At 36.2% G+C, this 15,237-nt stretch overlaps 1 protein-coding gene across 1 annotated transcript in view; it reads right to left on the minus strand.

Moving 5' to 3' along the window:
* The window catches only part of LOC106871411 (protein disulfide-isomerase TMX3), a 115,045-nt gene that overhangs the window by 78,227 nt on the left and 21,581 nt on the right, over nt 1–15,237 (minus strand). The window contains exons 4-5 of the mRNA XM_014917836.3: nt 13,498–13,661; nt 11,553–11,633 (exon numbers count right to left, since the gene is read on the minus strand). Coding sequence (XP_014773322.1) covers nt 11,553–11,633; nt 13,498–13,661 — 245 coding nt within the window. The remainder of the gene's footprint in view (nt 1–11,552; nt 11,634–13,497; nt 13,662–15,237) is intronic.

Consider the following 15,237-nt stretch of genomic DNA (forward strand, 5'->3'; position numbering starts at 1 on the left):
TCCAACCCATGCTAGCATGGAAAGCGGACGTTAAACGATGATGATGATGATATACACACACACACACACACAGCGCTTCTAGAACTCAGTTTCCCAAATGTGGGTTGGTCCTGTCAATAACTACATATTGCCAGTCACCCTAGTACTTTATCATCTCTTCCTTGAGGTTCAAAGTTCTGAAATGAGCCCTCACTACTTTGTCCTATATCTTCCTAAATCTCTTTCTTCCACAAGCTCCATCCACATTAAATGACTGGTATTTTTTATACAACAGTTTGCTTCCATATGCATCACGTATGCCTGTGTGTATGCACATATACATACATACAAGTGATATATTTGTGACAAGAAAAGCATTCAGCTACAGAAAATCTTCCTCAATAAATTTTCCATTTGACCCATACAAGCAAGAAAAGGTGAACGCACACACAAATATTCATAATCATACATATACGAGTACACTTTAATATGGATAAACATGTATTGATTTACATCATAAGGAGAGCAATAAAAGTAAATGACATACAGAAATATATCTGCATAGCTATGGGTGAGAGAGAGAGAGAGAGAGAGAGAGAACTTTTTCTCTATGTGTGTGTGTGTGTGTGCGTGTGTGTTTCACTGTATTTATACAGCTGTTCTATGGCTGGTGAGACTATATATTACATTTGTGTGTATATAGTTGAGTGCATGTATGCTTGGGGCACTGGTGCACATTAGCATTTAGAATGAAGCATAGAATGAAGCACATATCTGTGTGTGTGTGTTATGTTTGTATGGGTCAAATGGAATTCATTGAGACAGAATTTCTACAAATGGACACCCTTCTTGTCACCAACACTCATCTGTTTTCAAGTCATGCAATATTTCTCCCTGGCCAGACAAATTTTCATGGAAGATTGGAAGCATAGGATCCACTTGTATAACAGTGTTTGTGTGTGTATTGGAAGCATAGGATCCACTTGTATAACAGTGTTTGTGTGTGTATGTGCATGTACACATACATGTTTGTGTGTGTACATATGTAGACATTATGATAGCAGGACGTTTTATGTCTATACATTGTGAGAATATGGTTGCATGTATTTTTTATCTTTTATCTTTTTTGTCTACCTATTAGAGTAACTTCCCTTTTATTCACCGTTTTTTCATAGCTTCTATTGCCATTAAGAGCCGACGAGAATGCATCATTGCTCTTCACTCCGACATTCAAAACTCCGAGCACTATAATGACAACTTACTGATTGTCCTAAATTATACGTATATAAATAATCTTCTATTTACCTAATATCAAGGTCCCATTCTTTTGTTGTCACTTTTTATTATTATTATTATTATTCAGTAGTTTTATTTTTATAACGTGCTTTCACTTCACTACCGAGTGCAGCTCTGTGCGCCTTGGGTATGTGCTGTGGTTTGCTGTGGTGCTCTTATGTTTACTGTATTGAAAGTGTTTTGCGTAGAATGTGTGCAGTACCCAGTAGTGCAATTTTCTGTATGTTATATATATTTGTAAGTCCTGGTATTTTTGTTATGTATTTGTCTGAATATTTTTTTATTATACCTAAGGCACCTACTATGATAGGAATTGTTTCTGTTTTTAGATTCCACATTCGAGTTATCTCTATTTCCAGGTCTTTGTATTTTGAAAGTTTTTCCATTTCTTTTAGAGAAACGTTGTCATCTGCTGGTATTGATACATCAATTAGAAAGCATTTTTTTTCTTCATGATCTTTGACAACTATATCTGGTCTATTTGCCTTAATTTCTCTATCTGTGTGTATTGGCATATCCCAGAGTATGGTTGCTTTCTCGTTTTCTGTGACCTTTTCTGGCGTGTGTTTATACCATCTTTTTTCTGTTGTTATTCCATAATGTTGGCATAGCTTCCAGTGTATATAGGTCCCAGCTCTGTCGTGTCTGTGAATATATTCCTTCTTAGCCAGGACTGGGCAGCCAGAGATAATATGATTTATTGTTTCTTGTCGATCTCCACATATTCTACAGTTACTTGTTATATTTCTTTTCATTATGTGTTTTTGGTAATTTCTGGTGGGGAGGCTTTGGTCTTGTGCAGCAATTAAAAATATTATTATTATTATTATTATTATTATTATTAAAAAAAAAAAAATTTTTATTATTATATATACACACACACACACACACTAGCAATGCATCCTGGCATTGCCTGGATATTATGACCTACAGCCACTGTATTATTTGTTCCTTTCTTATAGGCAGAATCAGCACAGCTGATATATAGCGAACTGGTGTAATAGAAGTTATTATTTGTTTAAAGTGAACAGGGGGAGGGTACAATTTCCATGAGTTTGCATGAAAGTGCTTTCTCTTCTTAAGAAGGATCACAAACTATGTACTGTTTCATTGTATAAAAGGGGGTTAATACGATTTTGTCTAGAAATCACATTTTCAAAATTTTAATTTCCCCCCACCCCCACCCCCACCCCGTCCCCACTGCAACATCTTAATTTGTAACTTTAAAAAAAAATTATTTTTTATCCATATCAAAAAATACAGAGATTATGAATCTGAGAAATATATATTTATTTTTAAAGTTTAATTTTTCTTAAACAAACACTCAATGCCCCTTCTCCTACCTCTCCCACCCATCACCTACCCACTTTCAAAAGGCGAAAGCCACCCAATGTTTCACTTTGTCTTATGTTTCACGCATGTGTAAAATTATACTGAAACAGCTGATGTAAAAAACACCAGACCACCACCAGAAAACCCAACATGCTAGAAACAATAGGTAAACATTATTTCTGAAGAAACTTTCTTGCTTTCCAAAAAGCTAAAAGTGAAACATTGGGAGTTTGCAGCTTTTTGAAAGTGATGAGGTGATGGGTGGATGTTCGGGAAGATTTTAGAGTTTCTTTAAGAAAAAAGGAAGAAAATTCTTAAAGATGTGTACTCTCTCTTTTTTTTCTCTGTGGATTACCAAGAAAAAAATTTAGAAAAAAGTAAAGATGTAGAAATTGGGGTGGGGAGGGAGAAAATTAAAATATTGAGAACATGTTTTTTCGGTGAAATCCTAATTTCCTGTATTGAAAACATAGGAATCAGAAGAAATTGAGGAAAAAAATAACGGGGGAGCACAAATGTCACCTTGGACTTGCTAGAAAGGACAGGATTTCTGGGAAAATTTTTTTTAAAGTTTATATCAAAGATCACGTATTTAAATATGCTCAACACAGACAAATTACAGAACAGAAAAAGGTCATTTCAATTGGATTTGAGCTGTAATGTATGTGCACACAGCAAGAAATAACATAATTCGTACAGAAGTTTTACCTAGTGTGTGTGTGTCTGTGTGCCAAAGGAAGTTATTTTATGGCTTTCTTTTGTTTGAAACAGCAAAGTTGTCAACTCGATCATATGGTCAATCATATGGGATCAAATGATTGTTTGTTAATTTCCGTAAATTTTTTTTATTTCTTTATACTTAGAAGGGAGCAGAAATTGAAAGGGAGGAGAAAGTGAAAAGGCAACATTTGCTTTGAAGTGAGAGCAGAAAGTGAAAGGAAGGAGAAAGTGAGAGATGTATGTAGGTGTATATGAAATGGACGTGCATGCAGGCAAGAGAAAGAGTGAGTGAGTGAAGCTGTGTGTTGTCATGTATGTATTATTTTGCATGTATGTGTAGCACTCACTCATTCTCTCTATCTCACACAAACACAAACATTATCTTTCATATACACATACATAAAGATATATGCATACATCCTTTTTGTTTGTATGTGAGAGTGAGAGGGACTGACTGAATTTCCTCATAACATACAGAGAAATTGATGTCTTTTAATGTAATTGTTTTTAGTCGTAGGTTATTTTAATACAATATTTATGTGTACATTTTCATAAATGTTTGTCTGAGTAGAATTCTACACATGTATGAAACATCAGATGAAAGAGAAACCACAAAATTGTGCAACCCAACCTCATTTCCTAGGTTATTTTAGTAGTAAAAAGAGTTATTGCATCAAAAGCATAGTTTATTTGGTAGCCTTTATATTGGGTCATCCCATAAATAATGCGGTTTTTGTATACTTCTTTTATTTTTCAAAATTAAGATGAAGTTCCATTTTAATTTAAAATATACTCGCTTTCATTTTCTACAAAGCTCTTCCAAAATTCATTTGTTCATGACGAAAAATATTCCTCCACTACTGTTCTGACCTCGTCTACAGAATTCATATTTTTGCCACCCAAATGATTTTGAAGACAGTAGAATAAATGATAATCAGATGGGGCAATGTCCAGCAAATATGGTGGGTGAGGCATCGTTTCCCATTCAAACTGCTCCAGCCTTTAGAATGTCATCCTCACTGTATGTGACCAAACATTATCCTGATGGAAGAACACCTTTCGTCTTGAAACCAAAGATGGCTGTTTTCCTTCTAGTACTGACTTGAATGATTGGTTGAATGGCCAAATCCAAGCTTCTCTGCTAGTTTCTCAACAGTTATGATGGGATGTAGTTACACCTGGGTTTACAGGACGCCCTTCTTGAGTTCTACAGCTCTTTCAGGACAAGGTTTGTCTTCTAGGCTGTAGTTTCCAGCTCAGAATTTCTGGAACCAATCTTGACATTGGCTTACACTTATTGTCTGATCCCCATATACTGCATTAATATTCCTCACACTTTCCATTGTGTTGTTGACTTTACTGAAATTATAATGCAAAATATGCCAAAATGCTCCTTTGTCACTTCCATTATAGCTTTGAAATAATAACTGTTAAAATCGAACTGCACTCTTCAAAACTTGCACTAAGAATAAGGACAAAGGTAAAATTACTACCTGCTTTTATAGCAAGTTGATGCAGGTAGTTTATCCTGTCTCCTTCCAATTTTTAGTTCATGAAAAAACTGCATTACTTATGGGATGACCCATTCTAAAGATAAATATGAGGCAGCTTTCTTTATTATAGTACAGATGTGACTAATTCAGAGAAACGTTGCCTTCATTACTGACACTTCATCACTCTTGCAATGCAACACTTAGTAATTTTGGTTCAAATTGAAAGTGTGAAACTATTTTCACTTTCTAATAAAACCTGGTCGTTGTAGAGCAGTGTCTTTCAAATAACTAAAGCTGGTTCTTGAGGTAATATACACAATATATAAATGAAAATAAACTTATTTGGTAGCCGAAAGATTACTGAATCTTTTGATACCCCATACGCTAAAGTTGGCAAATCAGTTTTCGAATACATAAGGAACATATGCACACATACACACAAACTCTCTTACATATATACATATATATATATATATATATATATATATATATATATATATAACAAGACACATACACACACACACACATATATGTAAATATCGAATAATGAGAATGAGTGCTCAATACTGCATTAGTGGATAAATTTTCTTTATATGTGTATTAAAGCTCCCTCTGCTTTCATTTTAAAGAATATCTCAACAATTATCAAGCCTATCAAACAGACCATGGATGAATTTAATACAAAATGGAGACGAACACATGATGCACCATGTGATACGCTTGATAATTGTTGAGTATTCCTTAATGTGAAACAAATGGTAGCCTTAATATATATATATATATATATATATATATATATATATATATATATATATATATATATATATATATATATATGATGGGCTTCTTTTAGTTTATGTCAGCCAAATCCACTTACAAGGCTATGATTGAATTGGGGCAATAGTAGAAGAAATTTCTTCCAAGTGCCACACAGTGGGACTGAACCCAGAACCATATGGTTAGGAAGGAAACTTCTCAACGACATAGCCACACCTGTGTATACATACATAAATGTGCATGTGAGTGTGTGTGTGTGTATACATGTAAACTTTGTGACCAAGCAATGGGAAAATGGGAAGCAACTAACTACTCATCAAAATTTTGTGAATTATATTGGTTACTACTGTCAATTAATAGCATTGTTCTGGTTGAATAAAACTTGGCAATACTGATAAATTGGCAACACATGCTTTGGGTGTGAACCACAGCCAGCTTACAATATGAATCTTAGTTTCTGCCAATCAACAGTTAATGAGTATATATATTTTTCTTAGTTCTTTTGCTCTTTACATAGTATTGAGATCTCTAGTGTTTGTTCAAACTAACAATACTGTGTGTGTGTGTGTGAGAGAGAGAGAGAGAGAGAGAGAGAGAGAGAGAGAGAGAGAGAGAGAGAACAAGAAGAAGAGTGATGGCAAAGGAGAAGAAAGAAGGAAGAGAGTGACAAAGGAATTGAAAGGAAGAGCAAATGGGAGAAAAGTGAGAGATGGAGACAAAAAAAAAGAAAAGGAAGGAAGATGCAAATAGAGAGTTGGATAAGGAAAGAAAGGGGAGAGTGAAGGTTTACCCTGACTAGACAGTTTTCCACTTACAAACAATGGACCAAATGCATTTATCAAGACACAAGTTCTCTTTCCAGACAGGAAATCTACCTTAATGAATTAATAATGCGTCAAACGGAAATAACATTTCTACAAAACATTTATAACTCAACAAGAATTAAGCTGAAGGCCCATTTAATTTATCGATATGACATTAGTTTATTTTGGATTATATGAAAATTTGCATTAAAACTATTACATTAACTCCCAAATTGAAACTAAATGAATAACAAAACTATTTTCTTGCAAACAAATTTTAATACTCAGTCTATAATATTTTCAAATATTAAAGTGGATGGTGGTGAAGATATCTGTTAATGAGTTTGTATACATAAAGGAAAATTGCAACATCATTGTACTCCTATACCCACACCTTTCACTGTTCTATCTCATTATCCTCAAATATTTCATTGTCAAATCTAGATTTACCCTTGAACTTACAATTCAAGGACAATTTTCGCACCATTCAAGCCTTCTCTATCAAAATTCACCCATTGCAATGAAAAGTGTCATACTTTTATATGTAAGGAAAAAATTGTGTAAGTAATAGCAGTGTAAAGACACGATTTTACATAAGCTTCAACAAAGATTTGAATCTAGTTCATGAACTTCATTCCCTACTCCCCACTTAAATAGTACCACACTAACTTTATAACTGTTGAACTTGTATTGAGATGCCTGCAACATTCTGTAGTAATGAGCATCTACTTCAGACATTTGCATGCTGAAGCTAAAACACACTCTCAGCATACATAGAAACACATAGCCACAGGAATGGTTGTATGGATATACAGTTCAATTTGTTACCTCACTATGAGGCATCTTAGGCAGTAGTCTTCTACTATAGCCTTAGGCCTACTAATGCCTTGTGAGTAGATTTGGTAGACAAAGGAAGCCAACTGTATGTACGCACACATACATATGTGTGAATGTTTGAGTTTGTACCTCTTCATTGCATGATAGTTGTAAATAAGTGTCACCTGTACTATAATAAAGAAAGCTGCTTATTATTTATCATCATCATTTAACGTCTGCTTTCCATGCTAGCATGGGTTGGACGATTTGACTGAGGACTGGTGAATCAGATGGCTACACCAGGCTCCAGTCTGATTTGGCAGAGTTTCTACAGCTGGATGCCCTTCCTAACGCCAACCACTCCGAGAGTGTAGTGGGTGCTTTTACGTGCCACCGGCATGAAGGCCAGTCAGGCGGTACTGGCAACAGCCATGATCAGAATGGTGTATCTTATGTGCCACCTGCACAGGAGCCAGTCCAGTGGCACTGGCAACGACCTCGCTCGAATGTCTTTTCACGTGCCACAGGCACAAATGCCAGGAAGGCGACACTGGTAATGATCACGCTCAAATGGTGCTATTTACGGGCCACTGGCACTGAAGCCAGACAGCTGCTCTGCCAACGATCACACTCGGACAGTGCTCTTAGCGCTCCACTGGTACAGGTGCCATCACGATTTCGCTTTCACTTACCCCAACAGGTCTTCGCAAGCCGAGTTTAGTGTCCAATGAAGGAGACGGCATGGGTGTCAGTCATCGAAATTAGTTCAATTTCGATTTCACTTGCCTCAACAGGTCTTCACAAGTGGAGTCTAGTGTCCAATGAAGGAAAGGTACGCATAAGTGGGCTGGCTACACCCCTGGCAGAGGCCTTGGATAATGGTCTCACTTGGCTTGCCGGGTCTTCTCAAGCACAGCATATTTCCAAAGGTCTCAGTCAGAAGTCATTGCCTTGGTGAGGCCTAATGTTCAAAGGTCATGCTTCACCACCTCATCCCAGGTCTTCTTGGGTCTACCTCTTCCACAGGTTCTCTCAACCGCAAGGGTGTGGCACTTTTTCACACAGCTATCCTCATCCATTCTCACCACATGACCATACCAGCACAGTCGTCTCTCTTGAACACCACAACTGATGCTTCTTAGGTCCAACTTTTCTCTCAAGATACTTACACTCTGTCGAGTATGCACACTGACATTACACATCCATCGGAGCATACAGGCTTCATTCCTTGTGAGCTTACGCATGTCCTCAGCAGTCACGGCCCATGTTTCACTGCCATGTAGCATGGCTGTTCATACACATGCGTCATACAGTCTGCTTTTTACTCTGAGTGAGAGGCCCTTTGTCACCAGCAGAGATAGGAGCTCTCTGAACTTTGCCCAGGCTATTCTTATTCTAGCAGCTACACTTTCAATGCACCCTCCCCCACTACTAACTTGGTCACCTAGATAGTGGAAGCTATCAACTAGGTGACCAAGTTAGTATCTATATATATATATATATATATATATTGGATTGTCCCATAAGTAATGCAGTTTTTCAATTGCATGAATTAAAAATCAGAGGGAGACAGGATAAACTACCTGCATCAACTTGCTATAAAAGCAGGTAGTAATTTTACCTTTGTCCTTATTCTTAGAGCAAGTTTTGAAGAGTGCAGTTCGATTTTAACAGTTATTTTTTCAAAGCTATAATGGAAGTGACAAAGGAGCACTTTGGCATATTTTGCATTATAATTTCAGTAAAGGCAACAACACAATGGAAAGTGTGAAGATTATTAATGCAGTATATGGGGATCAGACAGAAAGTGTAAGCCAGTGTCAAGAGTGATTCCAGAAATTCTGAGCTGGGAACTACAGCCTAGAACACGAGCCCCATCCTAGAAGATGTGTAGAGCTCAACAAGGGTGTCCTGTAAACCCTGGTGGAACAAAATCCCATCATAACTGTTGAGGAACTAGCAGAGAAGCTATATCACACTCATAGTGTTGGAGAACGTTGCTGTAAATGGCTGTCTCCATCACCTTTGAGATACTGGAAATGTGTGATATAGAATAATAATTGGAATGGTTGCAGGAGTTGGTTTTCTTGAGAATGAGATACACTGTAATATGTTTCTAAAGACCAGCGTGCATGTTTATAGAGTGAAAGAGTGAAGTGTTTGGTAAGTATAAGGGGCAAGTTCTTGGGTGCAATGCTTGAGAGTAAGGGGCATTGTCAGAATCAGTGACCTTGATGATTTGAAGTAACCAGAGTTATTTTTAAATTTTGTGTGTGTGTGTGTGTGTGCGTGCGCGCACAAGGTTGTCGGCTTGTATGTGTATGTATGCAAACTTGAGGGGCAGAGAAAGATAGATTTGGAGGAGGTTAGCCAAGTGTGTAGTGTGGAGATCAATGCAATGCAAAGCAAACACAAAGGTGGGCTCTCTCCCCAGAGATACTGTTCACACACTATCATTATTCAGAAGAAGAAAATAGGATTCTGCACAGTTGATAGAGATTCTTTTAGCAAGAGGCAAGAAGGATCACAGACAGTTTGAGAGAAAGGATAGCTTAAGAACTGTGCAAAATATGAAAATATCTTTCACAGTTAGATAGTTGTCTTGCAAGAGTTGTGTCGCCTAGTTTTAGGAAATGGACGCTTCCTCAAGCATTATAGGTCTTGTTTTTTTCTTGACCAGCTACAGTGTGGTCTTGTGTGAGCCACATAGTGACTTGAGGTATTAAGAGCAATAAGTTTTTGTTGTGTGTGCCATTTGGAGAGACATGCCTAGTTTCAGATCACATGTCTAGCTGCTGCTCATGGGTCAGAAGCATACGTGCTACCAGGAATAACTGGCATAAGGTTGATGCATGTTAGATAACTGCAATGAGAGAATGGTCAGATGACCCGAAGATACAGAGACAAATATTGTTAGGTAGCAATTAAATTTCAAGGGTAGAAGGAGCTCAAGGGTATTTGGGGTGTCTATGTGTCAGTCTGGTGTGTAAGTAGAGGGTGAAGCAAGTTGACATAGTAAGTTGAGAAATGCACGAGTTTCAACTTCTGCACAAGCAACACTGGTATGGAATGACAATAAGAGTAATGATCAGTCGTAAGCACTAATATTACCAAAGACGACCAATTCGGAGAGGAGAGACGGGAGATATATATATATATATATATATATATATCATTAATGCAGAAGGAGATATAGTCAATGAGTAGCTTGCTCAGGAGTTCAGAGCGTGGTAGAAGAAACAGATGTATTTGGGGAAATGAGGGAGGGAGACTTTAAGCCAAAGTAACTGGAAAGTTATTGTTGCTGAAATCCAAGTGAGAGAGGCAACTGACAGTGAGGGTAGAGTCTACATATGCACAGACACCACCTTTCAGAGCAAAGTTTGAATAGAGAATGTAACTTACAAAGTGGAAACGGATTGTATATATGGGTTGAGAAATGTGCATTGGAGAGAATAGGATGTGAAGTTTGCACATAAAAAGGGATGCACAGGATCTGGGCAACAATGATGTCCACATATACTAAAGAAAAGTGGAGAAAATTGATCAGAATTTTTTTTCTTTTAAAGGGTGACAGCACATTGAAAGGTAGCAGTAGCCCTCCTGCTAGAAACATAGTTCGCAAAAGGTAGCCACAAAAGGTAGCCAGCTATAGACCAGGTGATAGAGTTAAACTGGGTGACATGATGTGCATACCACCCAAAAATGAGAAAATTAAGAGAACCCTCTATGTTAAAAATAAAGACTGATATACTTTTTACCATAGATTTGCAAAGTATAGCTTTTGCACACTTACCAAAACAGTGGTGAGAGAATCACTAGGTAAATATTCAAGATTGTGCATTGGTTGGCACAGGCAAATAAAATTTTTTACCAAATAAGATGTCTCAAATGTTGGGTGGAGATGAAGAAAGAAACATTCTCAGTAATCACAAGCAGAAATAGTTATTAAAATTCTGCCTGTTTTTCACATAGGTTTAATATATTATCAAGCACTAATGTGCATTTTATTCCTTGGTATTTGTTTTATTGATGTGAGCACTGGAAATATATTCCATATATTCCACAACATTGTCCTCTGTATGGGGATCAAAACAGAAGATGTGTCCAAGAAAATCAGGAAATATGATGTTCATAATTTCAGCAATACTTTCTTGCTTTAGCTTAAATGAAACTAGAAGTAAAAAGAAAAGTTTATCCTAACCCTAAAGAAGGGAATTAATCATTTCCATCTAAACAAATAACTTCCCTTCTTACAAGAAAAAAGTAACAACTTTATATAATAAAGTTTTTTTTTTTTCAATCGACTATCATTATTTATTTATAGAATACTTACGTTTGAGCTTTTAGAGCAAATTTTATAATATCCTCTTTTGTTCGATCTCCTCTATGAGTATATATGTCTTCACCTTTAACACTGAAAACAGATAAAGAAATGAAAATTATCAAAAGATCACAAATTTAGCACAGACAAGCAATGCATCCCAGCACTGTCTGGGTATTATGACCCACAACCACATTGTATTATTTGTTCCATTCTTGTGGGCAGAATCAGCACAGTTGATAGACAGTGGACTGGATTATTGACATAATGGAAGTTATAGTTTGTTTAAAAGTGAAGGGGGGGGGGGGGTTACAATTTCCATGGGTTTGCATGAAAGTGCTCTCTGTTCTTAAGAAGGATCACAAACTATGTATTGTTTCATCACATAAAAGGGGGTTAATACAATTTTGCCCAGAAATCACGTTTTCAAAATATATACTTTTTTTAAAGTTTAATTTTTCTGAAACAAACACTCAATGGCCCCTTCCCCCACCTCACCCACCCGACACCTACCCACTTTCATAAACCTAAAACCTCCCAATGTTTCACACATGCATAGAATTATACTGAAATAGCTGATGTAAAAAACACCAGACCACCACCAGAAAACCCATGCTAGAAACAATAGGTAAACAACATTATTTCTGAAGAAACTTTTTTGCTTTCCAAAAAGCTAAAAGTGAAACATTGGGAGTTTGCAGCTTTTTGAAAGTGGTGAGGTGATGGGTGGATGTTCGGGAAGATTTTAGAGTTTCTTTAAGAAAAAAGGAAGAAGAAAATTCTTAAAGATTTGTACTCTCTCTTTTTTTCTCTGTGGATTACCAAGAAAAAAATTTAGAAAAAAGTAAAGATGTAGAAATTGGGGTGGGGAGGGAGAAAATTAAAATATTGAGAACATGTTTTTTCAGTGAAATCCTAATTTCCTGTATTGAAAACATAGGGATTGGAAGAAATCTAGGGAAAAAAATCAGGTGGGAACGCAAATGTCACCTTGGACTTGCTAGAAACAACAGGTAAAGGACAGGATTTCTGGGAAAACTTCCTTTTAAGTTTATATCACAAACACAAATTACAGAATAGAAAAAGGTCATTTCAACAGGATTTGAGCTGTAATTTTGCATGCGCACACAGCAATAATTAACATAATTCATACAGAAGTTTTACCCTGCGTGTGTGCGTGTGTGTGTGCATGCCAAAGAAAGTTATTTTATGGCATTCATTCATTTGAAGCAGCTAAGTGATCAACTCATTCATATGGCTCATCATATGGGATCATATGATTGTTCATTAATTTCCATAAAAATACTTTATTTCTTTATGCAGTGAAGGGAGCAGAAATTGAAAGAGAGGAGAAAGTGAAAAGACAACATTTGCTTTGAAGTGAGAGCAGAAATTGAAAGAGAGGAGAAAGTGAAATATGTATGTAAGTGTGTATGAAATGGACGTGTGCTTAAGAGAGAAATAGAGTGACTGAGTGAGTGAGTGAAGATGTGTGTTGTTATGTATGTAACTTGAGTGGTCTGTAGTAGGAACAATCATCATCATCATCATCATCATCATCATCATCATCTTTTAGTGTCAATTTTCCATGCTGACGTGGGTTGGATGATTTAACGAGAGCTGGCAAATAGGAGAGCTTCACCAGGTTCCAGTTTGACTTGGTTTGGTTTCTACAGCTGGATGCCCTTCCTAACATCAGCAACTTTACAGAGTGTGCTGGGTGCTTTTTCTGTGGTGCTGGCACAGGTGCCTTTTATGTGGCACTGGTAAATGCAAATATATCTAAATTTCCAAAAATGTATGACTCACACTAAGAATATCTACTATTGCTTTGTCTTTTATACATATACCATGAGAATTAGACTGTTGCTAGGGTTGTGTGTACCAACTACATATACTGTATAGAATCTATATAACCAAATTGTGTCTGTGCATGTGATTTCATTTTTTTACTTACAATTTTATGGTAGGGAATCCTTTGACTCCAAACATATTGGCCACATTTGAATATTTGGTACAGTCCAGCTTTCCTACTTTGATGGCAGTATGGCGAAGATGGATATAAACTTGATTGTAGATAGGTTCTAATCTCTGGCAATGGCCACACCATGGTGCATAAAACTGAAATTAATAAACAATTCACAACAGTAAGCATCCTCCGTTCATTAATTACACAATAGTGAGACTTCCACAATGCAAAAATATACAGACAACATATATACATTACACAGGAACAAGATATATATTCACTATACATAATCAACATAAAGAGAAATAATGAAGCTAAATATACATTTAATTTATACAGGACAGAATGGCCCAACCCATTCAGTATATATGTGACTGTTATCATTATTACATGACTCCAGTCAACACAGTGGTAATACTAACAAAATCCTAGTGGCAAGTGTTAGCAACTATGACAAAAAAGGGGAGATAATTACAATAAGTTAAGAATTGACTCTCACAGTTAATTTACATGAGATGGAAAGTCTGATCTTTGTTTGCAGGCAAAGGACAGCAATGAACCTGTTTCAGCCTTTTAGATCTCATCAGCATGGTATAGTTTGTTCGAGCTTGCTTCATTAATTGACATAAATTTTTCAGAAATTCAATAAGAGTTACAAATAGTTTTTGGTCAGTATAATATGAAAAATAAAAAAATAAGAAGGAGCTAAAAGAAATAACTCAAATAAGCTTATGGCATTAATTTGTATAAATATATTAAGGGATTTTGTATTGAAGGTCATGCACATGCAGAAAAAAATTCTAAATTTCTTGAATTTGTCTCTAAGATGTTAAAAGAAAACAAAAAATGTTTCTAAAGATCAGGTTTCTAAAGCAAAAACCTGAGGACAATTGTCAGAGTTCATTCAATTAATTTTATCTTTTTAATTACGCAAATTATAGTGGTCAAAGATTAAGAGAAAAATTATAATTAAGAGCGTGTGTGTGTGTGTGTGTGTGTGTGTGTAGCATTGAGTACATCACACCTTAACATATTTATCCAAACTTATGCCATTGGCCCATTTGCGTTATCTCCCTTAGCTCACTTCATTTATTTAATTTCAGAAGAGAAAGGTTTATGACCGGCAGAGTAAACTTGTTTGAATGTTTGCATCAGAGTGAAGTCTGCTAAAGACACCTAAGAGCCAGATGGTAATACTAAACCAAGTAACAAATTTACCTTACCACCCAAGAGATACAGTTCATCTAATGAACTCCCTACGCAGTTACTATCTACCCAGTTTCACTCACAAAGCATAGGCCATACTGAAGCTGATAGCAGACACTTACTTGTCCAAAGTTCACAGAATAGGATCAAACCCAGAACTATGGGATTGCAAAGGAAGCTTTTTCACTACATGGCCATGTAGGGATCCTTCCTATACTGCAGTCATAATAATCAAGCTTATTATTTAAGAACACTTAATGCATACTGCTTCAGCAAATTAAATCCATGGGATATATCAAACTCTACTTGACCACCACAGAACATCCATGCATCAGTCAACCAAACAAACAAACAACATAAAACACTCACAATCAACAGAGTAAAGGTTATATTATGTTTCAATCTTAATAATTGTTGTTGGAGCAGAAATTTCATAGCTGGTGTCAAATCAAATTAAAAACTCAAGCAAAAATGTTTAAAAGTGTATTTGAAAAATGCAAAAATAATAATTTCAATTTCCCA

This window comes from Octopus bimaculoides, chromosome 1 (genome assembly GCF_046866305.1).
Source record: "Octopus bimaculoides isolate indiv1 chromosome 1, ASM4686630v1, whole genome shotgun sequence".
NCBI lineage: Eukaryota > Metazoa > Mollusca > Cephalopoda > Octopoda > Octopodidae > Octopus > Octopus bimaculoides.